General features: G+C 42.1%; 1 protein-coding gene across 1 annotated transcript in view; it reads right to left on the reverse strand.

Annotated features, from left to right (window-relative positions):
• Positions 1–25,991, reverse strand: part of TMEM63A (transmembrane protein 63A) — a 40,311-nt gene extending 14,320 nt beyond the window's left edge. Inside the window, exons 1-14 of the mRNA XM_065400430.1 lie at positions 25,914–25,991; positions 21,828–22,106; positions 20,789–20,983; positions 15,923–16,002; positions 14,552–14,612; positions 12,985–13,022; positions 11,498–11,640; positions 9,594–9,645; positions 8,149–8,257; positions 7,653–7,723; positions 7,080–7,160; positions 5,918–6,041; positions 4,204–4,337; positions 1,330–1,467 (exon numbers count right to left, since the gene is read on the reverse strand). Coding sequence (XP_065256502.1) covers positions 1,330–1,467; positions 4,204–4,337; positions 5,918–6,041; positions 7,080–7,160; positions 7,653–7,723; positions 8,149–8,257; positions 9,594–9,645; positions 11,498–11,640; positions 12,985–13,022; positions 14,552–14,612; positions 15,923–16,002; positions 20,789–20,971 — 1,214 coding nt within the window. The 5' untranslated portion in view covers positions 20,972–20,983; positions 21,828–22,106; positions 25,914–25,991. The remainder of the gene's footprint in view (positions 1–1,329; positions 1,468–4,203; positions 4,338–5,917; positions 6,042–7,079; positions 7,161–7,652; positions 7,724–8,148; positions 8,258–9,593; positions 9,646–11,497; positions 11,641–12,984; positions 13,023–14,551; positions 14,613–15,922; positions 16,003–20,788; positions 20,984–21,827; positions 22,107–25,913) is intronic.
• Positions 25,992–26,207: the final 216 nt, after the last annotated feature.

Consider the following 26,207-nt stretch of genomic DNA (forward strand, 5'->3'; position numbering starts at 1 on the left):
TAAATGGATGCTCCGACATTAAAGAGGATTCAAACATTGAAAAGAATCACAAGTTAAAAGGGAGCAGACTACTGGTATTTAATAAGGATATTTTGCAATAAATCATGGCTCAACACTTCTACAGTATTATGAATAAATGTGTTATCAAAAACTCCCTGTGATTTTGTGGTGGACAGTGAGGAAGGTCACACACACAAAAAATCAGTGTCTCATAATTAAGGCTAAGATTTTGTCATGGATATTTTTAGTAAAAGTCACAGACCGGTGACGGGCAATAAAGAAAAACTCAGGGAAGCCCGTGACCAGTATGGGACTTTTATTAAAAATATCCATGACAAAATGGGGAGCTCAGCTGCGGGGTCCCCACACCGCCTGCAGAGGCTGGGCAGCTCTGGGGTTCTCCTGCTGCCTGCAGCGGCCGGGAGCTCCAGGGGGACCCCCGCTGCCGCCCCTGAACTGCAGCCCCGCAGTCCGTGGTGGCCAGGAGCTCAGGGGTACCACCCTGCCGCCCATGGCGGCCAGGAACTGGGGCTGAATTCACAGAGGTCACTGGAAGTCACGGATTCCACGACCTCCGTGAAAAAATCTGTAACCTGCATTATGAGTAAGGCTACATCACATGCAAGCCACTTGCAAGGTAACTGGAAAGATTTCAATGATCTTTGGTGTACCCCTCTAGCTTTTGTGACAGGAAGGGAGAAAAAAGCAATTCAACACCATTTGCTTATTTCAAAAACTTTCCCCCCAAGTGGCACATAATGGCTGGGAAATTTACTGTTACAGCAATAAGATTTTAAAAGAATGTTTCATTATACAGTGGGTTTAGCTATTGCTATAATGTGGCAGCTAATACTAGAAGTCAGATATTTTTATAATACTTAGCACTAATATAGGGCTTTTTCATCCATACATCTCACAAAAATAGGTATGCATTATCCCCATTTTGCAGATGAAAAAGCTGAGGCACAGGTGTTAAGGGGATGATTTTCAGAGGTGCTGAGCAACCACAGCGCCCATTGATTTCAATTGTCCCTGAAGTCAATAGGAGATGCGGGTACCCACAACCTCTGAAAAAATATCAGGCCATGAGTGACTTGCCCAATGTCAACTAAGCATTTCAGTGGTAGAGGTGGCAACAGGACCCAGATATCCCGACTCCCAGTCTTGTGTTCAATCTACTAGTCCACAAGTGTTCAATGTGACAATGGTTCAAACTCTCAGTATCTGGGCAAAAAATAATTTTCTTCTGAGGAGAAAAATAACCCAACCCCTCCAACTCCAAATTTATATTCTGGATTATAAATTGATGTAAAGTGATCAAGAATTTACCAACAAATATTCTCTGGATAGGTGGCATATGTAACATTCCAGTTTGAAATGCAGAGTTCTTTGCTGTAGGCTGATGGCTGAGGTTCCCCTTTACATTTAAAACTCTGGCATTTGCAGGCATTGAAGTCTTTCAGAATACTGCAATAAAGAAACAACAATGTAGTTTTGCAGCTGGAAATGTCACATGTTTAAGCAGGGAGACTGCCAATAAAGGGAAAGGCTTTTATCACACCCTCTTGAGACAGTATTTTGGACTTCACCATATGCATGTGTGACATTATAATAGTCATCATTTAAACAATCACCCAAGCTCGATCACAGCTTATGGACACCTAAGCAGTCTTGCTTTGAGCTGCACAGCACTATCATGAAAGTAGAGTTTGTGATGATTAATATAATAAATATAAAAGCTCTACAGGCCAGTAATTACACAGCAGTGAATGTGTCTGTATTCTTACGGATGATACTGAAACCAACATCAGCCACCAGTTTAGAATAGCACTTTTGAGCATGTTTTTACTATGCTGATTATTCTCACTGCCTGAAACCCCTTCTTCCCCTTCCCAAAGTGTAAACTTAAGACTTGATTATATCTTCTAGAGTTGTTATTTGATTGACATTTGGTGCATTCACACCCAATCTAATTATGGCCACAAGCAGAGCACTTATAACCTTCCCAAATGCAATGGGGGGGGGGGGGGGGGATAGCTCAGTGGTTTGAGCATTGGCCTGCTAAACCCAGGGTTGTGAGTTTAATCCTTGAGGGGGCCACTTAGGGATCTGGGGCAAAATCAGTACTTGGTCCTGCTAGTGAAGGCAGGGGGCTGGACTCGATGACCTTTCAAGGTCCCTTCCAGTTCTAGGAGATAGGATATCTCCATTAATTTATTTATTACTTTATTTTTAATAGTCTTAGGCACAAATTTCAAAAGGTATGACTGTTAGTTTTATTGTTAAAAAACCCAGTTCCAGATGAGTTTTGATATGTAAGCATGGCAGGGATATGCATTATATTTAAATGGCGTGCCTCTCTGAAGTTTGTGAATGTAATCATGACTATTCTTCATTTACATAAAAGGATACAGGGCAACACATATACAAATATCAACCAGGGAAAGAGGGATTTTTTTCCTTACTGCAATAATAGTATTGCCATAAAAATTCCACATCCTGCAGCAGAAGATATTTAATTAGTGACTGCGCTTGTACTTGTTTTAACAATGCAAGCAACATCTGAAGTAAAAGTTAGTATCCTCAGTATGTGATGCCCAAGCATCATGATGAAGCTTCCACATTAAAATGAATCAAAGCATCTTAATCCTGGCTTGCAACACCTTTGCTATTCCACTACTGTTTTCTCTGGAGCAGTGACTGCCATTGGTACTCAACTGCCTGGTCATTTGATGTGGAACTTTTATTCACGTATAGTATAACCCAGGTTCCAGAAGAAAAAGTCCATTGCATCGACCCAAAACTAAATGAAACCACCAAACAGACTGCAACATCTTTTTCAGTTCCTCTTGGTCGTGCTAATCAGAAATTCAAGTACAACCTCCCTGACACCTCAAATTCCCACAAGAAACCCCACATCCTACACCTCTTCAAACCCACATTCAAGACCAGCTTTACAGCATGCCCTGAAAGTCAAGAGATTATGGATATTTTGACAAAAGGGGGCATATGTATGACAAAGCTGAGGGGCCCACAGAGAATGATCTGTTGTCCTATAGGAACCACATTTTTATAAAATAAAGACCTTGATCTCCTTCCTTAATCCTCTGTGATCCTGTTAATAAGAGATCGGCAGACAGCTGATAGCCCACTAAGAACAATGGGACTAAGTTAATTATCCCTACCAATGACCCAATTCAGCAATGCTGAGCATGATCACGCCCACTGAACTCAATGGGAGTTGAGGGGGCTTAGCAACTTCCAGGTTCAGGTCGATAAATATCTATAGCTATAGTAAATGTCAAGCATAGATTGGAGTTAGAAAATGTAAGTTGCAGAACTGTGAGGGTTGAGCAGTGTGCTGCAAACCGAAGGGATTTTGAAAGAACATGAAGTTGTGTCAAGTAACCCTCTATCCTTTCATCACAGTTAGTAGTAACATCATTACTTAACAGTATCATATTCAGCCTTTTGCCTAACACCGGCCATTGTACATTTCTGTATCTTTAGGGCTGTCTGAATTGAGTTTATTCATCATCGCAATAATCTGGATATTAACTAAAAAGAAAGCAAAGTTGCTATGTATGTAAATTTGGACACACACAAATATATACTTTAGCACCCCGCATCGGTGCAAAGTTCACTGAAGTCCTGTTTATCCACAGAACAGATGTAAGACAGCCCCCACAAAAATCTCCATGCTACCCTGCCAATGTTCCACCCCCTAGTATGGACAGTGTACCTACAAAAGACAGAATAGTTTGGCATCTATGGCCAATTCAATTGCTGACTTCTCCTTTGTTGAAACTACTAACAAGGGTGCTAGTGTGCACCACTGTGATGGTGGTTTGGTGATTGGGCCATCTGCTCACTAGAAAATGAACGGAGATCAGTAACTCATTTCCCATAAGACACCTATTCACCTCGTCTAAGATTCACTTAGACTGGAATCCAGACTAGAACTGAAAGGCTCTTTATCCCATGAAGTCCCAGACCCATCCAGTTCCTTGCTACGCTGATTTCTAATTCAAAGTCTGGGGACTACGTGCATCTCTGGGAAAGCATACAAGTGAGCAAAATAAACCAAATTAAGAAAGTGGATGAAGAGAAACTGACCTAGGTGTATAAGTTACACAAGTAGGGGCTTGCTCAGTCATAACTATGGTGTTCACAAAACAAAAAGACACACTACACAAAACTTACTATGTTGCCATGGATTTCTCCTGGAATGTTACAAAAGCCATTCCCAGTGGGCTATCATGAACAGTTTGTTCCTCTTTCAAGTACTCATCCAACAGCTTATTTGTCACTTGGGTATAGTAATCTATAGCATCTACCTGTTGGAAAATTGATTCCTGTTACATATCAATACCAAATGGCTCATACACTCATCAAACACAAGCTCCACAAACTGCAGTCCCTCCTCCCATTCCATGGATTACAAATCACATTGTGGTGTGGAATAAAAACAGGAAGTTTTTCTTGAACTATAGTAAGGTACGAGCAAGACCACACTTCAAATGTTCTTGGCAATTCTAGTTGCCACTTGCCAGGAAGGATGTTGCAGAAATTGAAACATGCAACAAAGAGGATGCTAAATTCTTTGCACAAATCAGGAAGTTTCTGTGACAGTGTACCCCATAAGGCTTTATGGGGAGGGGGTGCTTATAAATGTATGTATGACATAACTGGAATATGTTTTGTGCTGCCTGTGCCAGGTAACATCTCCGTAAAGGTTATGGTCTACTATATCTATTCATCCTATTTGTACATATATATATATATATCATTTTCTACTTGAGGTTAAGAATATGGGCTGTATGCTTGCTTGGTTTCTAAGTAAGCTTTGGGAGGCATTTGGTCAGCTTCTTTAGGAAAGAATTCGCCAGGTTAAGTACCTGATCAGGAAACACTTGGAGAACAATGCATCTTGGAATGCTCCAATCCACATAAGAAGTCTTCCTGGAGACATGCAAGATACCATGTGGACAATGGCGTTGGCCTGTAAAGACTGAGTCATGCAGGGGCATGTGACTTGCCCAGGTGACTCCAAAACTCCATCTTGGAGCTGGACTTTGCATAGGAGGGAGGAGGGGGGTCCCCACCCACAAGAGTCTATTTAAACCTGTGGGACCCCTCCATTTTGTCTTCAGCTGGCTAAAGAAGGAGCCTCTCCAGCCCACCCCCAGGATACTTGAAGGAGACTGAAACAAAGGACAGTAACTACAGGGGGTGTGAGTGATTGCTGGACCCAGGCTAAAAGGAGATTAGCCTGTAAAAGGGAGTGCTCTGGAACTGGTGAGGAAATCATCTGTATTTAGTTTGATTAGACATAGATTTGCGCATTTTATTTTATTTTGCTTGGTGACTTACTTTGTTCTGTCTGTTACTACTTGGAACCACTTAAATCCTACTGTCCGTATTTAATAAAATCACTTTTTATTTAGTAATTTACTCAGAGTATGTATTAATACCTGGGGGAGCAAACAACTGTGCATATCTCTCTATCAGTGTTATAGAGGGCGAACAATTTATGAGTTTGCCCTGCATAAGCTTTATGCAGGGCAAAACGGATTTATTTGGGTTTAGACCCCATTGGGAATTGGGCGTCTGAGTGCTAAAGACAAGCACACTACTGTGAGCTGTTTTCAGGTAAACTTGCAGCTTTGGGACAAGTGATTCAGACCCTGGGTGTGTGTTAGAGCAGACTGGAGTGTTTGGCTCAGCAAGACAGGGTGCTGGAGTCCTGAGCTGGCAGGGAAAACAGGAGCAGAAGTAGTCTTGGTACATTGGGTGGCAGCTCCCAAGGGGGTTTCTGTGATCCAACCCGTCACAGTTTCCTGTAAGCGTTGCAATTTTTTTGTTGCAGTTTTCCATTGTTCTGGCTAATAACTCAGTGATAGAAACTATCCCTTACCCTTTCACATCCTCTCATTTCACAACAGCAGAATTGACCACATGGCTTTGGGTTGATTCGGACCCGCCTGCCATTCTTCTCATGCAGGTGCGTAAAATACATCAAACTTTTTTCTGCCTTTTTTCTGGATTAAAAAAATACATATATAAGATTTTGCAATGGAACAGTAGATTCATAAACAACAAACCTAAGGAGAGTATAATCCTGGGAGAAACAAAGTTAGCCCAAGGATTGATAAAGAAACGTCGTATGAATAGACGAGACAAGGAATAAACCTACACTCCCTTCTCCCACCCCCAATAACTAAATAAAATCTCCACATAAAACATTCTGGCTGCTGCTTTTACGTCGTTTGTACACATAACGGGGTTCTCTTCAGTCCTTTTTTTCACTAAAATAAGAGCTTCTTCAGTAATACTAGTGCTTATTTTCAGAATTATTTCAGAATTACGGTTAATTTAGAATGCCAGCCCAGATCTAATCTAGAACTGCCTAAGCTGCACTCTGGACATTCACTATAGATTACCCCGGGTTCATTGTATTTAACAAATTCCTTCCTAAAATACTAAGTACCACCAAGGATTATTATTTTGTGGTGCAGGGCTAGAGTCAAAGTCCTGAACTATGTGCCAGATTTTGGAAAGATACTTCAAGGACATGGCTTTTTTTGTTTTTGTTTTTAAAAACACCAGTATGAGTTCTGTTTTAGTTTTCCCATCCAGCTACAAGTTTCAATGGATCCAGCACTGCTTACTCAAGAGTTTTCAGTATACACAAGTTTAAATAAAGTTACTTCTCTACCAGACCAGGGCCATCTTAGCAAACCTTTCCACAAAACCAAGGTGTCTGGAGGACAATCTGGCTTTTGTTACTGAGTGTAACCCCTTCTGTGTGCACCTAGCCTCACCATGCTGGGAACCAGAGTCCCAAAGTTAATAATTCAAAACTAAGGTTTCATACCTTGACAATCACTATACTGCCTTGTCAAATCACCAAGTCAGGGCAACTCATTCATGTGAAGCGTGTAGCACCTACTGGAGATGGCCCGGTCAGATTCATCTCTGGCATCTACAAGCTTTCTGCTTTTGCCATGTTTTCAATAAAGCTTGACATTGTTTCTATAGCACTATAATAACCATAGCTAGAATATAAACCAGGGTACCTTTCCTTGTGCAAACAGATAAGCCTAGCTACATCATAACACAGCTGGACCTCTAGCACATTACAGGTCGGATATGCAGCACTGGAAAGGAAAAGAGACATGTTAGAAGAGAGTGGACACTACGGAGAATGTCTCATAAGGTTATCACTGATTTCTAATTAACATCAGAATCAATCATTTAGCTCCCAACACGAACTCCTGACAGATATTGGAGAACTGGAAACAGTTGCTGTAATTTAATTTACAGTGATTACGATTAACAGGACACAAGCTGCTCTGCTTTCAAGCAAAGGCCAGGTGAGAGCATGAAAAAAATTAGTGTGAATATGCAGCCACTTCTTTGGCATTAAAATTAAAAACAACTAACTTTTTTTTTCCCCTTTGAAAAGCTGATAATTTGCATTCTATCCTCTTAATCTGACAAAACCAGATTAATAAGATTTTTCCAGATATGGAAATTAGAATACAGGTTTTAAACAGTTTAAAAATAAGGACATGTCTAGTTTGGATAGTTAAAACTGCCATGACATTGCTTTAAACCCCTTTCCCTACACACGCTAGTTCTTGACTTACATGAAGTGGTTTTCTATAGCCTCTTTCTTTGCATTTTTGGGAAGGCCAGTTATAAACAGTGTGCGCCTGACCTGTAGAAGAAAAACATCTCAGTTTCTCACAACCAAAAGGAAGAGAGCCCAAGGGAACATGGGGGGCGGAAACTATGACACAGCACATCAAAATAGCTTTACTAAATAAACAAACAGAATAGAAAACAGAAGACCAGCTTCTGACTTCAGTGGGTGTTGCATCCACTTACAACAGCACTGAATTTGGCCCTATACTGGCAACAGGCCAAAACAAAATCTCAGGTGTGTTTTTACTCCTCTTGTGATTTACTCTACCTGGTCTTTCTGGCTGTGATTAGAACCTATTATATTAGAGTGTTTACCTTTTATGGATTCCTTCACATCTATTGACATTTTGGCAGGGTGGGAAAGTATTTTTGTATTTGATTTTTCAGCATTTTCCCCTTTCAAACGTGCTGCATATTTCTCCGAGTAAATGAACTTACTATGTTTTCCTCTTTATACTTGATGTACGTGGTGTGACGTCTCATGAAGACAACAGTCAAAATCAGGTAAATAACAGCAAAAACAGTGTGCAACCAAAGAAGATTGTTGCTGTGGAACAAAACATTTAAGAATATTAGAAGTGAATGGAATTTAGAGCCACATCTGCATGGGTAACTATTAAAATGCTATTAAGAATAAAACAGTTCATCAGGCATTAGGGTAGGAAAACTGGTCTCTGATTGTTTGATGGGTCGTTTTGCCCATGCAGGTATCTGGTCTAACCATATGACTTACCAGCCCATCATATAAAAATAGTAGCTCTCCAAGGAATGCAACTATTCTAGGAGCGCCACATTTTTTGGGTAGCCTTTGAACATATGCCTGCTTGTCCAGCTGTGTACAGGCACACTTTGCCACACAGTTGATTTACAGACAATTTTTCTGTAGATATTACAATTCACTGCACTAAGTAACTAGCTGAATTCTCCGTGGGCCCAATCCTTACCCAAATCTAAAACATGATTTTGGTTGGCCAGAAGAATTAAGAGAAACAACTGACCATTTGAAGAAAGATGAGTGAAATGGAATGAACTGAAAAAATAATATACATATTAATATACATATCTAATGTAACAGCCTATGCAACCTTAACTCTGCTGAACTCCATTACCTTCTGTGTTTGTCAGCCTCTCTTTCAAAACTTACATAACAAAATGTGTATTGTCAACAATCTGCTTATCTGTAATAGGATCAGTAATTAAAATATGGTTTCAAAGCCTCTATTTGAAAACGGATAAGACAGATTTTTATACTTTAAACTTTTTTAAAAACCCATTTACTAAGTATTATGTTACTAAAAAAATATAACAAGTTGTCAATTAAAGTAGCTGGGCTTTTTAGGAATGGTATTTTTTTTAAGAGGAGATCAATACATAATAGAATTATGTTTGTATTTAGTCATCCAACTATTTTTATGGCATTTCTTCAAATGCATGACTGATTTTAATAGTCTTGTCAAGAGAGACAGGCACATAAGTCTAGTGTAAGAAACAATTTTAAACAATTAAACCATACATTGTATTAAAGCTGTGAGATCAAAACAATACTGACAAGTATAGTTTCTTCTGGTGTGGAAATTTCTGCCAACAACATTGCTACATCAACATCTATTATTCAAGGGAAGCACGTGGTCTAGTAAAAGCAGATTGTAGAAACCAGGACTCCAGGTTTCTCTTCCCCGCACCATAACGGTCTTGCTATGTAGCCTCAAGCGAGTCGCATAACTTCTGTTTCAGTTTACACACCCATAAAATAGCAATAAATAATAATACCATCACCAAGCATGTTGTAAAATTTTATATTTTTAAGACTAAGGTAAGCCTCAGAAACGCATAATATTCCAGCAAATATAAAATATCATCTAATACTTTCCAACATTTCTTACCCAGTTTGTAAATTTGCTATAGTTGTTCTCCCAAAACTATAAGGATCTTTATCTAAAAAAAAGGACAAAATACATGGTATATTTATCTGGTGCAGCATTCATATGAAAAGTGTAAGGAAATAAAATATAAAACACTTCAAAAATAAATTTATGTTTATTGTTAATGTTCATCACATTTAATGTTAATAAATATTCAAAATAAGACAGATACTTAATGCTGGCCTAACCATGGTTTTATTTTAAAATTTAGTAAAACAAGAAGATACTGCATTCAGCCTGCAAAGGGAAACAGCAGCTGATTTTTTAACATTTGGACGCTGGATAGCTATATGTTTGCAAAAAAAATCTGGTAGGGGACTAGTCCAATTTCCCACCTTTAATTATGTTTTATCTCAAATATTTGTTCAAATTACAGAACTATTATTTCCACAACTGTACTGACAGCATCGCTAATCATGAGAACAAGGAAGCAGACAATCCAAAGTAACACTGGTCGGTCAGGGAAAAGAGAAAAAGGAGTAATAGTATTTCTGGAAAAACAAAAAGACAACCCCGTGACTAAGGCTCCGTGTTGGTCACAGAACTCAAGGGTTCCATGACGTTCCGTGACTTCTGCAGCAGCCGGTGTGGCTGGCCCGGGAGCCACCTGAGCAGCTTGGGCAGCCCCTGGGCCAGTCACACTGGCTGCTGCTGGGGCAGTCTCGGGCCCCCCAGCAACAGGAGTCTGGGGGCGGGGGGCCTCAGGGCTGGGGATTGGGGTGCGAAGCGGTGCTTACCTTAGGGAAGCTCCCCGGAAGGACAACAGGAACTCCCCTCCCCCTAGCTCCACATGCTGCCTCCACCGGCAGGCACTGCCCCCGCAGCTCCCATTGGCCGCGGTTCCCAACCAATGGGAGCCGCAGAACCGGGGCTTGGGGGGGGGGGGGGTGAGTGGAGACAGCATGTGGAGCTAGGAGCTGGGGTCACCGCTTCCCAGGAGCTGGGTATGGAGCCTGCCTCAGTCCTATCAACCCGCACCCCCCCCCCCCCCGAGCACCCGTGGCACCCTCAGGGCCACCACCGCTCCCCGAGCTGCTCCCCACCTCCAAGTTTTAGTCAGGGGTATATATTAAAAGGTCATGGACAGGTCACATTTTTGTTTACTGCCTGTGACTTATCCATGACTTTTACTAAAAATACCCATAACTAAAATGTAGCCTAACCCATGACCTTCCACCACAGGTTGGATAAAATACTTAATCACATCACAAGGTTGGCTACTCTCTAAACCACCAGAGCAAAAAGCACCATGAACATAGAAAAGTGACAAATTTTTGTCCACCTAGTATGCTACACATTGTGGCTACTCAGAACTTAATGCAGCAGCATGACCAGAACTGATCCTCCTATTCCAGAAAGAACAGGCCCCCTGCCACTTGAGCTAAAAGAGAATCTCTGTCAGCAGTAGAGGGCCTATGACACAGTTGAGCAGTTCCAATTCCACCCAATGGAGGGCAGTAGTGCGCGTGCACACACACCCCAGCCAGCATATTACAATATGTTTATTGAGGCATACAAACATAGAATTGCTACACCAGAACAGGGAAATAAACCATGTAGTCTGTCATCCTATTTCTGACAGTGGCCTTTGTCAGATGTATCTAGCTGCATAGTATTTACACTACAGACTGGGGGACTACGTTTATCACAATAGGAGGTATCCTAAGAGCTCTGACAGTAACACAGAATACACCTATGCATCCGAAGAAGTGAGGTTTTTACTCACGAAAGCTTATGCCCAAATAAATCTGTTAGTCTTTAAGGTGCCACCAGACTCCTTGTTGTTTTTGTAGATACAGACTAACACGGCTACCCCCTGATACAGAATACACCCCTCTCTTCAGGAGATGAAAAGCTTTTCTTACCAAGTAAGTCACCTGAAAGATTGACAGGCAATATGATACAAACAGACAAAACGCTGACAGCAACCAGCAGGCAAATGATGTGGCGCTGAAAGGCGAGGTAGTGCATGGCATCATCACCACATTTGTCACGAATCTCTTCATCACTGCACCATAGACAAAAAGGCAGCAGGTCAGTCTGGATGCTTTACCAGTTGGATTGTGCTTATAAATACTGACTTCTAAATAAGCCCTATAACTTGTACCTTCTACTAAACTCTGAGAAATGAAAGACCAACATGGGATGGTTTATTAAAATAAATGTGAGAAACTAGGTAGGTGAGGTAATATCTTACAGCACATACCTTCCATCAATACAAGTTGGTCCAATACAAGATGTTACCTCACCCACCTTGTCTGTCTCATATCATGGACCACCACACAATCACTAATGAGAGGTTATTCTGAAATCCAAATAGGCACTTACAGCAACATTCACATGTACATCTTCATCAACTGAATACACAGCAAAAGAGACAGAGTACTAGAAAAATGCTTTGTGCCACCAAAGGGGAAGAAGGCGTTTTATTTTGACTGCCTTCTACTGACCCATCTGGGGTATGAAATACATAAAGAATTAAACTAGGTCAGCAAAATTCTATTCCTTTGGGCTGGCAATATTTTTGACAAGTAAAATTCTCATTATCAGCCTGGAAAAAGATGAGTAAATATATTTTGCACCTGTGTTGCTTTTCCATGGCAGTTTTGCAAGACTGAATTAAACTTAGATCTTAATATCTGGGATTGGGCTCCTACAGCAGAAGTACACTCCGTCCCAGGGAAGACTGAGGAGGAAGATGACTACATGTTAGTCTTGGACCCACTCCCAACCAATTAAGGAAAGGCACTGAAGGGCTTTGCAAGAAACCACATCTATTGTCAGGAGGACAAAAATCAGTCCAACATGGGTTCTTGGGAGGGGGAGAATAAATGGGAAAAATGGAGGACAGCATGGAAAAGGAGTCCCAGAGAATTCCCTATTACCTACTCTCAACAATTTCCTTAAAAAAAAATCTGTTTACTCAAATAGGACAAAAAATTATGATTTCCTAGGCAGATAGGTACTAAGAACCAATATCAAATCTTGAATATTCAACTACTGAGAAACTGTTCTGGGGACAGACTCATTCCCTCTTTACTGAAGCACCAATTCTGCAAGGAGAACCCTGTGGGCAGACCTCCGTCCCCGCTTAGAGCCCCACTGGCTTTCCTGGGAGTCTGCTTACATGGTTCTCTTTGAAGAATGGGAGCTTACGATCCTAGACCCACCTCATGCTCTCAGACTTCAAAGGGAGCCAGTTTGGGCTCATATACTGTCAGTTCTATCCCTATGTATTATGCCTCGATACAGTCTATCACTTTCCATCTTTGAAACTGTCTCCCTATTTTAAAAATATATACACATCAGAAAAAGTAAACCATGGCTCACTGTTTCTGCTTCATGTACTTACTGCATTCGAAAGGCAGATGTCATCCAGGAACAAAACCCCTAGAAAAAAAGAGGAAGTATGTTAGCTTCTAAATGTTGATTGCTTCCAAGAGACAATAGTGTCTGCAATCTTTACAACTAATAGGAGTGTTTCATATAAACTAATCTCTTACTAGGTTAAAAAAAGAGCTGCTAAATGGGTCTTGATAATTTCAGGGCATCATATTTGATTTATAGTCTATAAACACAGAGAACATATGCTTTAAACTCATCCCAATAATCAATTTACAATTAGCAAAACATTAGAAAGTCCAAGGGATGAATATTCAAGTAATTAAAGAAGTGCAAAATCTTAGCTGTGATTGTAAGACAAATATATAGGTTTTAGTCCCAATCCTGTTCCCATTAAATTCAATTCAGGATCAAGCCCCATAAGTAGAACTGGATTTAACTAATAGTTTCAGAACGAAAACAAAAGATATTTAAAGACCTTTCAATGGTCCCTCACAATTTTAAATAAAATCCACATGGAAGAGTCCTATATAATTTAATAGGGATGAAGCCAGTATTTTGAAGACTTCAATTTTAACCATCTATGAAGAAGGTAATAGAAAATTACATCTTTCATATAAGATTGTGAACCATCCTTTAGAATTTTATAGCAGAGATACAATTCTCTATTAAATTCTATATTAGGGTTCAAAAAGCTACAGAAAAAAAGTTATTTTTATTAAGTTCCCTAGGCCTTTTCCATAATAGAATACTCCCAAGCTAGAGAAATATGTCTTTATTTAACAATTTAAATGATAAAGTTCCTCCAGAGCTGAAGAAAGATTTAAAATAAAACATATTAAAGAGCAATCTTCAGGTAATAGCAAGATGCTCAGATAGTTTAAATTAAGCAGATGGATCTTTAAAACAACATTAAAACAGTAGCATTGCTTGGACAGCACTTCCATAGTTTGATTCTGTAGCCAAACATAGGATGACTAAGGCACTTTGAATCATAGCCATTTAAAGAGTCCCTCAAAATCAACGGCCGTGGATGAAGCCAACTGAAAATTTGACCTAAGAGTTGTTTTCTTTCTCTGCCCAGCTTCTCCACTAATTATATATGGCCTTATTACATGATTTTCCCATATGTGCCCCAATTTCCCATTCTATAAAACGTGGATAACACCACCAGGTATGTTGAGATGATTAGTAGGCAATATTTGCCAAGTGCTTTGAACATAAAAAATACTGTGTACGTGTAAATTAGTATTTTATTTCTTCAAAATATTAAGACTATTATCCCTCTCTCAAAAATAAAAAAAATATTTTTAAGTGACAACAGGATGTTGGTTTATAACAGTGTTTATCGAGGGCTGGAAAAAAGATGCCATAAAGCCATCAAAGGTTCCAGTATAAGCACACCTTTCATGATGTGTTACTGTGTCCTAAGTTGGAGTTGTAGAGATTGCCTCTGAGCAGAGTCGGGTTATCTATGCTAGGTGCAAGACTGAATTATGGCAGAGTCCATTGTACCTGCATATTTTTACATACATACATACACCAAAATGCTTCATGTGTCTAATTCAAATACTGACACTGTCATATTCAGGATCATGTATCGACGAGGAAAAAGACAACGGGCGGTATCTTGATTCACTAAAACACAAAGAGACATTTAAGTGACTATGGAAATGCTGCAGTTAATCACTAGCTCTTAAACTAGCTTTTACAATTCTCAAGTCACCATGTGAGGCAACTTGAATACAAAGTTGTATTTTTCCCCCCAATACTGTAGTATACAAAATTATACTTAATTACAAAAGCGTGTCCTTTTATTCAGCGTAAATAAAAGAGCATGTAACTGAAGAAAAAAAAAAAGGATAGAATACTTCATGGGACACTAATGTTAATACAATTTTAAAAACGGGTAGTCTGGAACCTGGTAGGACCAATTCTGCAGGCTTCATCCCTGCACAGCCTCAGGTTACAGCTTTATCAGAGTTCCTCCTGCATTCTGCTCCTCAGCTCAGACCTGTACTGCAACGTTACAAAAGCTAATCTTCTCTCCTTTACCCCACAACAGTTTCAGCCTCTTAGCTCAGACCCCCCCTGCAGCATTACAATAATTCCTCTGATTCACCTCTCTCCCAGGGCTCTACCACCCAGCTCACTTCTGTCCTGTAGCATTGCAAAGCGCCATTAGAGAGTCTGGGGTCTTTGATGAAATGGGAAGTTACTGTTTTCAGTTTGTTCTTGAAAAACAAAATTATTTCATAACACAACACACACATGCCCTTCCTTCAGACAAATGCAACAGTGCTCAAGTTTAACCCCACTTTCCAAGAATAGTTAGATCACTAGCTTCTAAGTGTCCTAAGATGACATCAAGAAATTTAAAATCATAGGCTCAATCTAGCTTCCATTCAAATCAATGCCAAAACTCTCATTGACTTCAACGAAAGCAGAATCAGGTTCTTTGACTGTAAACAGTAAATTGAGCCATGACAAGTTCTGTGGAGAGCTGCATCCTCTATATCAACATGGGAAGATCTTGGGTTTGAACCCAGCTAAATGTAGTAGCTCACATTCTTACACTGTATTTCTGTAGCAGAAGCACTAATAAGTGTGCAGATGACATGTTAACAGACTAGAGCAGCCAATTGCTTTTTCTTCTTCCTGACACTTCCTTCACCCATGAGAACTGAGAAAGTCTAAATGACAACTGTAAACACACAGCTTTATTTACTGACAGTGTCCTACAGTGAGAGACTGTTGGAAGGAGAGGTGTGTTTCACACAGTGAAGTCAGGAGAGAATTTTAAACAGGAAAGTAAGTAAAGAAAAATACATGATTACAATATCACCTTATTTACGCAAAGTTCAGTTACCTAAAATCCCATTTATCTTACTTAATTCTATATCCACCAACTGGTTTCAACAAAGGAACTTGGCTGTGCATCACTTTACCTTTCAGTTTCCGACAGCAAGGCAAGGCGACCATAGTCCCAGAATCGCTTCCTTATAATGGAAAACGCTAATATTAAAATCTAGAAAATAGAAATAAAAATCATTGATTTCAATTTTGAAACTGAAAATACCTTTCTTAGAAACATAGACTTTACTGTATCGGATTAAGCCAGTGGTCCATCAAAGCTGGTATCCCATCTCTGGGACTAACCCGTACTGTGTAAGACATCCAGTGGCCACAATGCCACAGACCAGTTTGTTTGGGATTACAGAGTCAGCAGCGCTAGAACTCCAGTCCTCCTGCTCTCATAACACAGGCCTGAAGTTGTAGCTAAAGAAAAATTTCTTAACTAGACTTGTATTAGTGTTTATGACAGACTAGGAACAGTTCTGATACAATCCAGTGGCAGGCAGTAGCATGCATACACATTAATCAGTATGTTACAACTAAATGTTTCAGAAGAAGCTAAAACTTTCATAATGGACCATTACTATTATTTAACAGTGCCCAAATGTATGATGAATGCTTCATAATGGCAAGTTTTACAGTGATGCAGATAGTTGTGGTGGGAGCAAGTCCTTGTGCAGGTAAAGCTTGAAATCTGCTTACATCCCCCTCAGTGTAGATAATTACAATCATTATTATGGCTCATAAAAGCCATCACCAAGGCCTTTTTTAAATCCTGCCCTTAAATTAACTCCTTTGTAGCAAGACAAACAATTAGGACCATGCAAGTTAGAAAACAAGCCATATTTCATAGATTTACAGAGAACTTTTAAAAAAAACAACTCTGAGAAGAAATCAGATAGGAGATGGAGTCCTTATTAAAAGAAGTCTGCAAACGTCTCTGTCACAAACAGAGGAACACAGGAGTTGTCAGATGAGTTCAGGTCATTGGACCTTCAAGTCTGGCATCCAGAGGCAAATAAGTGATAGCTGGAGAAAAGCAAAAATGCTCCACAATGTGCCTGGCTCACTGTGCAATGTTGTTCATAGAGGGAGAAGATACCTCCCTGTCCTCTATGGAAAGCAGCCCAAAAGCAAAGACTCAACGTTTTAAAAGTCAAGTGTCAGTATGAAGTACAACTGTACCCAAACAATGGCCAGCACAGAATTCTACATGGTGGCTCACAGTCACCTTCCTCTTTAATAAGGACTACAAGTCCAGGATTAAGTACTTCAGATCTAAACTGGCACCCAGGCACAGCATTGCACATTGGACTGTGCCTCCATACTGAAAATGAAGATGGCCACTAGCTGTTTCACTGTGTTTTATTTTATTTTAAACAAGTTAGGGGTGTCCTCTGGGTTCCTAGAGAATTGCCAGCATGGCCTTCAGATGAGCAAAGTTTGGACTACTCTTCAGTATAGTTTCCTAAACTCAGTAATTGGATGATTCCTTGATTCTCACTTTACTACTAGGAACCTCAATTACCAAGTCTGTTTGCTGGTTTTAAATTTCTTTTCCTGGTGGCTTAAAACTATGTTTATTTAAGATATTGTAGCCAAATTCATCCCTGGTGTATATCTTTAGCCTTCACTGCAGTTTCATCAGGGATGGATTTGATCCTCTGTGTTCAACACACTGGCTATTAACTTTCACTGGAAAACTTGTTCCCAAACAAACCTCCAGAAATAATAGCGTTAAAATCCCTTATAATGCTGCTTATTTCTTATCAGAGGCTCTTAAATGAAACTCAGCATGCAGTCAGCAAAAGTTATGCTCCTACTTTGGAGGAGGTGAAAGGACAACAGTGTTTTATGTCAATCCTAAGGAGCTCTTTATTGATGTTCTAATCTACTTTGCCACTTTCCAAAGGGGATCTGGAGCTCTCCTTCTTGGTTGGGGACAGGCTAGTATTGTGTCTTTTCAAGCGTCAATAATCTTAGCTTGGGGGAGGGGGTGTGTGCAGCCTGCCACAAAGTGATACAGGTCAAGCATTAAGAACTGTAGCCACTGACCCCCATCATCCTTGACCAGATTAGCCCAACAGAAATATGGTGAGGACAAAGTAGGTAGCAGCTTTTTGTCAGTGGACAGGGATGCTAGAGTGTGGAACTTGCACCCACAAGTTTCTGCCTCAGCCCATCCTCCTCTACTTCCAACAGTCATCATCTGGGAAATATTTATAAATATTAGACATACCATTACAATTGACAAATGAAAGAAGTCACAGCCAGTGTGGAGTGATATAAATCACTTATTTTTAATCCACTTATTTAAAACAGGGTGAGGTTTTGTAAGACTAAATTTGGAAATTTTTGCCATTGCAATTTTAGATTAAAATGCATAATAAATTGAATTGTAACACTGGTTGGTTTGTTTTTAAAATGCTACTGCTGGTAGGGTATCATATTTGAGTTCTACAAAACTGCTATAAACCAAAAACAAAATATTGAAAGTTAAGGCCCAGATTTTGCAAATATTTAAACAGGAACATAATTTTACTCATATGAATTAGTCTCACTGATTTCCAGTGGAATTATTCACATGCTTAAGGTTAAGCATGTACATAACTGTTTGTGGCATAAGGGGCTAACATTTTATTTTTATTAAAAACTTTTTAGTGGCATAACATCAGGCACTTCAAAACTCCTTCAGTGTTAACAATAAAAGGTTATTTAGACTTCTAATACATTCAAAATGTTATTGTGAAAAATACATCAAAATTTTCAAAAATATTTTGGCACCTATGGGCGACATTTTCAAAAGCACCCCAGTGACTTAGGAGCACAAGTCCCATTGACTTCACACTGCAAACCCTAATGGAGAAGTGCAGCCTGGTCGAAGCATTTAAGCTTTCTTGAATAGAGAAAGTTCAATAGATTGGAAGATGGTGCTGGTTAGCAAATAGCCTACAGCAGTGGTCTCCAACCTTTTTACACCCAAGATCACTTTTTGAATTTAAGGGCAACCCAGGATCTACCCCGCCCCTTCCCCAAGGCCCCACCCCTTCCCCAAAGCCCCGCCCCACTCACTCCATCATTCCCTCCCCCATTGCTTGTACTCCCCCCTCACTCACTTTCACCGGGCTGGGGTAGGGGGTTGGGGTTCGGGAGGGGGTGCGGGCTCTGGGCTAGCACCGAGGGGTTTGCAGTGTGGGAGGGGGCTCTGGGCTAAGCCTGGGGCAGGGGGTTGGGATGCAGAAGGGGGTGAGGGGTGCAAGCTCTGGGAGGGAGTTTGTGTGCAGGAGAGGGCTCCGGGCTGCAGCAAAGTGTTGGGGTGTAGGAGGGGATAGAGGGTGCTGGCTCTGGGAGGGGGCTCAGGGCTGGGGCAAAATGTTGGTGCAGGAGGGGTTGCGGGGTACTGGCTCGGGGGGGGGGTCAGGGCTGGGGCAGGGGGTTGGGGTGCTGGCTCCAGGAGGGTGCTGGGGGTTGGGGTGCGGCCTCCTGCCAGGCAGCACTTACCTTGGGTGCCTCCAGGTTGGCGGCGCAGCAAGGCTAAAGCAGGCTCCCTGCCTGCCCCAACCCCACGCCGCTCCCAGAAGGGAGCAACACGCCCCTGTGGCCCCTGGGGACAGGGGGGAGGGGCACGTGGCTCCGCATGCTGCCCCTCTGCGAGCACCACTGCTGCAGCTCCCATTGGCCATAGCTCCCCGTTCCCGGTCAATGGGAGCTGCGGGGGCGGTGCTTGCAGGCAGGAGCAGCACGCAGAGGGAGACCCCGGCCCCAGGGCCATGCTGTCCGCTTCCAGGAGTGGCATGGGGCAGGGACAGGCCAGGCAGGGAGCCTGCCTTAGCGGGAGCCACGCTGCACCACTAGAGATTGCGAGCGACTAGGAGATCCTCTAGGATCAACCAGTCGATTGCGATCGACCAGTTGGTGACCACTGACCTACAGGGTATTGCAATCAACTGTGTGTTTCAATTTTGTGCTGTTCTCATAGTAAGGATGCCAATGAGGCCCCGGGTGTCACTTTTTCAGCACAGATGAGCATTTTAAGTATATTTCTTAACAGAAAAAAAAATCTTTAGGTAAATTCTGAAATTCTGCTAACAATTAGGAAACTAGTTAAACAGGGACAAAATATCCACTTTAGCAATTTAAAAGCTATAAAATAAGAAGAAAGTAAAAAATAGCAATTAGTAAATAAGCTATGATTTAAATTAAATCATATGTAGATGTTCAAGGAAATTTCTTCCCAATTGTATTTTAGGCCTCTCTTTGAAATTCTAGCACCATGCCTTGTCATCTTGTTCCTCCTCCTTCCAGTCCAGATTGTTCTGTACATTGTTTTCTCCACTGCTTTGTACTCTCTAATTTGAAGGGTCTAAAGTGATAGAATTTCCACCTTCTGCTTCCTTTAGGAGACTATTTCACCATCTAATAGATCTCACCATTAGGAAGTTTTTCCTCAATACAGTAACAGTATTCAGCATTAGCTTTCGTTTCTTGAGAAATCTTCAAATGCCAGCTGACCCTCACATCCCATAAGAATGACCAATAGGGAAGAAGAATGTTCTTGTGGCTAAGGCACAGAACCAGTAGCCTACGGTGTTATTCCTGGTACTACCATTGACTCAGTGCATAACCGTGGCAAGTCCCTTAGCTCCTCTGTGCCTACCCATCAGAATCCCATCACATGGATATTGTGAAGCTTAATTCATTAATACTTGTGAAGTGCTTTGGAGTTCCCTGATGAAAGGTGGTTCAGAAGAGCAAAAAGCAGGACAAATGAAACTTATGAGGCCAGCTTGCAGTCCTGTCTCTCTAGCAACCTCCTAAAATATTTCTGTTCTAAAGATTCTGGAAAACAAATCCCTCTTTCCTAAATCCTCATCAGACAGCGAGAGTATTCTACACAACACTGAGCTTCTGGACAGGCCAGAAGTATTACAGCTGCAAGAGTTAAGAAGAAAGCTTACCAAAAAGCAAGTAACATCAAGCAGCAGAACAGTAGGGATTCCACCAAAAGTTACTCCTTGGAGCACAGTACTGCCCTGTGCAGTGCTGTAGCAGTAAGTCTTATCTGTGTCGTCAGATCCATTTCTATTCCTGAAGTAGGCAAGACGGGAATGTCCAACATCCAGAAACAGGAAAGGAATCATCTCGTGTCTCCCCTGAAAAAGGAAGTGAGCAGTCACATTACCAGCCTGCCTAATGGGTCAGGAGACTCATATTTGCGAAATGTGCAAACAAAACAAGCATCCAAATCAGGAACATCCCAGTGCAGAAAGATTCAAAAGAAAGTGTCCTCATACAGAATGAATATTTTACCATCATCCCCAACCACCACTGAGAAAAGATTTCGCAATAACGCCACTGAGCAGCATCTGTTACCAAAATATTCTTTGGTGCAGGATTTCTATCCATGTACTCTAAACATCTAACAAAACATAGGCCTCTTAGAGACCAGGCATCAAAGCTCAAATGCTTAAAATACAAGTGCAATCTAAGGAAGGTTGCATGAGACCAATGTGTAAACTTCGCTATTCTCCCATCTAGAATATTAAAACTACTAAGTATTTGAGCTTTGATTCCTGGTTCTTGGAGTGACATAAGAAGTTAGCTATTCCAATGATCTATGATGGTTTGAAGGACTTTGTCTCCTGTCGAGGGCTCGTGGACATATGAGATTGTGAATATTAGACTTATCAAATGTAAAGACCTTGGAACTTAATAAAACTGACTATAAATTCCACAAAAAGCCACAAAACAAACCTACAACAGGCATGTTGTGAGGTTTAATCAGTGTTTTTAAAGAAGTTAGAGATTGTTGTCTGACAGGGTAAAGTGTTAAATATGCGATATCTAACAAGAAAGAACTGTGCATGTTTCCGAGTTCTCTACTTTTGTTCAATTATTAATTAAACTGCTCAGTTAACTTAGCAACATCTGGAAAATGGCAAAATTCTTCCAGTCATACAAAGGTGTCTTTACAAGTGGAAGAAATTGCTCACTTACTTCTGGGTTTGCTGTTTTTAAAGTTTCTTTTCAAATCTTCTAAACTTGATTCCCAGTAGCTCTCAATTACTTGGACTAAAAGAACATCATATGGAAGGTGTCTGTAAATCACAAATTCATAGGGAGAATACACCCTAGAGAGCTCAATTTCTTGGAAGCAAAGATTGCAAGTCTCTGAACCCGTGCTGAGGACGGTGACATCCAGTACATCCGATTGCAAGCATATACTTCTCACAAAAGTATTTCCCAGATTTGACAAAGAAAACACTGCTCTGGATGCTGAAAGAAAAAAACAGAAATTATTCTTTCCCCTCACCTTCCTTTTCTTTGTTTAGTCCTGGCTTAACAATCTTGGAGCAGACTTCAGTCTTCTCTATAGAGCAAATACAGCATGAGCAGAGGCAATGCAAGCTTCCTCTCCTGTCTTAGCTATATGCTTCACCCCTGGCCTGAAGGGAACATTCTTTGGGATGTTACCCATTATTCTGATTTTTTTTAAATGTGCAACAGTGTCCACTAGAGGTCCTTGATGGGGACCTCCAAATTCATTGCCTATAGTCCCTTTCATAACCTTCAACTTGTAATGATTTTTAGGTCACTACAAACTGGTCTGAATTTATACTGGTGGCCAAAAGGTGAAAAGCTCTATAGCACATTATCAATACCCAGAGCCTCCCAGTACCCCCTTATTATAACTTTAAACATCAGTACTACCGCCTGACCCATGAGCTACAGATGGTCTGCAAGATACTGTCATGCAGATAGTAAAATGTACAGCATTTCAGAACAAGTGACTTTTAGGTCCTATTTCTAGTAATTCTCTATTGGAGTTTGTAGGCCCTCAGTCCATCACAGTGCAGTGATATCTTCAACAGAGAGAGATGTGATTACCTCTGTTCCAGATCATCAAATACATAAATGTTGTCTTGAGTAGCCTTAAAAATTCAAGTCAGACTGTAACACTGTCATGGCATAGGAAAAAGGCCGGATTGATTTAAGTGATCAAAGTGATTTACATCACTAATTTTAATCATGATTTAAATCAGCAAGCCAGAAACCTTAAATAATCAGTTTTAACACTGTTTTGCATTTGTAGTTTTTAGTTATTTTTCTAAAGAAAGGCTGATTTTAATTGGTTGGTAACCATTAAATCATGTTGATTTGCAACTAAATATAGCCTTACACCACGTTACATACCACTTTTTTACTAACCAGGAAGATATACTATATCTATACACATTTATTTAAACAGCTATATAGCTTAATGCATTTATTCAGATTTTTAATTTTTACATTATTTTACATTTTAAATTATGTTAAAAAATTGTAAGGTAGCCATCTAGCTGGTCTCATCACAGGAAACATGGGTTTTCTGCCATGAGATGGCAGAAAACATGGGTTTTCTGTCCATGCTCCTACAAATTGGGATTTGATGCTTGACAGAAGGAAGTTAGAGCGTTTTTTAAATTTATTTTGGGAATGGGTGCTACGGCAACTGTGAAGAATAAATTAATACTAGGTCTCGTCACAGATGGCAACCACACTGGAAAACTTGCCTGTTTGGAAGCAGTAGCTAGCAGGAAGACCGATGGAGATGGCAAATATAATGGCATCTCCCACAGGGATTCCATTGAGGTACTGCTGCACCATATTTTCACTGGGAATCTCTGCTGGGTCTGCTGATCTGTCAGACCCTGAGTCCACTGGGTTCTAGAGAGAGAGAGGGCTGGCAGCAGCGGCTCTGAAGTACTTCTCTGGAGAGCTGCAGGGTTTTTGCACCTTTTGCTAGCTTCTCCAGTCCTGCCTGCCTCCTTTTGTGCCCAGGCAAGGCAATCCTGTCAGGAATGGGCTACTGAGATGGTTCCTGCACCTTGCCCAGCAAAATCAGCCTCTCCTTTCCTACCCCAGGAAGCGGGGGCTGAGACAACCCCACACAACCTGCACAGTGAGGGGAAAACTGCCCTCTGACCATGGAGCTGGGTGAGCTCCAAAGGACACTCTCTCTAAGGGGCGGGGAGCAGGAGACACAGACCTTTCCTTTTGCCTCTGGCTTTCTCGGCCTAACTCTCTGCCCGAAGCCTGTCAGAGCACCAGCTACTCCAACGCCTCAGCAGGGAAAGCAAAGCCGAGGGGACAATCTCCCCAAAAGGCAAACAGCCCCAGTCGTGGCTGGGGATTTGATGGACAGTTCCGGATCCGAATGGCTCGCCAGCAATTGGAAATAGAAGGCTGGAGTCTTCCTCTGAAAAGCCGGAGCAGGGAGGGCTGGAGAGGCCTCCTGCCAACCTCTGTGGAGACAGAAAACTGGAGGGAACTGCAGGGGGCGGGGCATTCCCCTGCAGCTGGCTCTGCTGCAAGTAGGCCTAAGCACTTAAGCCCCAGTGAATTGTGGGAGAACTTGTCTGTCCTTTCTGGGCACAGGGTGTATTGTGGGGAGGCACTGGAGAACTACTAGCACACGAGGGGAGCTAGCCTGGGTCCACACTACAGAGTGGTCATGTTAACAGCTGACAAATTGCACTAACTTGAACATTAGCCTATGCCCTCTGCTAGGCCAGTCAACTTGAGTCAAAAGCACCACTATATTCAAGGTAAAGGTTTTTGTGTGGCTGGGCCTTGAGCTGGGGCCAATGCAACTCCAATCAACTTTGCAATGAAAACAAGCCCACTGAGACTATTTCCTGCAGAGGGCAGTAGGGAGCCAGATTTGTAGCCAATCAGCCAAGTCCAATAAGCTATGTTTTTACCAGGAGAAGTTTTCTGCCATGACGAGTGGCTGTATAAGTAACCAAAAGTATGTATATTTGCATATTTTTCTGTGTATCAAAAAAACAAACACTTTGCTAATATCTTCTTATGCTTTTACCTGCCCTAGAGAGACAAAGTGGGTGAGGTAATACTGGACCTACTTCTGTTGGTGAGACAGATAAGCTTTCGAGCCACACAGCGCTGATCTGAAGAAGAGCTTTGTGTGGCTTGAAAGTTTGTCTCTTTCACCAAGAGAAGTTGGCCAATAAAAGATATTACCTTACTCCCCTAGTGTCTCTAACATCCTACCACTAATACAGCTACCTTTACCTGCCTTGGCAGATGACCTGGAGCTGGTTGTTGGTGGAATTCAGCAGCAATGGAAAAAACCAAACTCCCTAGTGCATGCCCAGAAGCAGCAGAGGAAGAATAGCAAATTTGGTATCTGCCCAGCTAGAAGTATTCGTAGTTTCCAGGGGCTTTATTTCCCATATAGGGAATAGGAATATACCCACAGACTGACTTCTACAAAAATGGCTCATTGTACATACACTACTTGAGAGCCATAGAATTTCACACAAAAAACTTGTTAAAATGGTGTGCACGCACACACATTATACACTAATAATACTAAAGAGCCATACAAGAGCATCTCCAAAGTGCTGTATGTTGACCAGTTAATCTACACAACACTCCTGGGAGGTAGGGAAGTATTACTGTCCCCATTTTACAGATAGGAAAACAGAGGCTACAGGGAGATGAAAGGTCTTGCTCAAGATCACAAAGCAGGTCAATGGCAGAGCCAGATTAGTGCTCAGGGATTGCTAGCCCCTAACCCCATACGCTATCCACTGGCCCCTTTGCTCCTGATCTGCACAATACAGTGGAGAGAGGGCCACTGTCCTCCATTGGCTCCCCCTGGGCCGGGAAGAGGGTCCAAGCACGGCATGGTGGGCTCTCAGCACACGTACTTGTTGGCTGGTAACAACCAGGAACGGGGCCTGGGGAGCGGCTGGCCCTGGGTCTCAAGCAGGAACTGCAGGAAAACTCTTCTACTGGCTTTGATCAGCCACCGCCACCACGCGCCAGCCTGCACGGACACCGCACCGCAGCCAGGCCCGCAAGTGGTTAGGGGCCTGGCGGGCGCGCGGGGGGGTGTAGGTAGGCGCTCAGTGGGTCTCCCGCCCGTAAGTTTGGGGGGCGCCTCCCGCAGCTCTCAAGGCCGGAAGCCGGCCCGCCCGGGACGGGACCGCCCCCTAACTGGAGCTGGGCTCCTGCTGGCAGCTCACAGCACAGGACGTGACAGCCCCGGGAGCTTCCCAGCCGCAGCCCCATTACCTGCAGCGGCGTCTGCCCGCTGTCTCCGGCCGCTCTGGCGAGTTCCTCCTGCCCAGGGCGGGGGCAGCGTCCGGAGCCCAAAAGTAACAAAGTCAAAGCAACAAGTACCGGGAGCCGCGCATGCGCCCCCGCCCACAGCCGCGGCGCCGAGCCCGGCCATTGCCCGCCCGTGTGTCAGAGCCGGTCCGGTGCCTGCCCCGCTTGGAGCTCCTCTGTGCTCCTGAACCGCCACGGCCCACTTCTCAGTGCCCTCCCCAGACCGCGCTGTCCGCTCGGAGCCTCTCTGCCCTCCCC

Source organism: Emys orbicularis, chromosome 3 (assembly GCF_028017835.1).
Source record: "Emys orbicularis isolate rEmyOrb1 chromosome 3, rEmyOrb1.hap1, whole genome shotgun sequence".
NCBI classification, from domain to species: Eukaryota; Metazoa; Chordata; order Testudines; family Emydidae; genus Emys; species Emys orbicularis.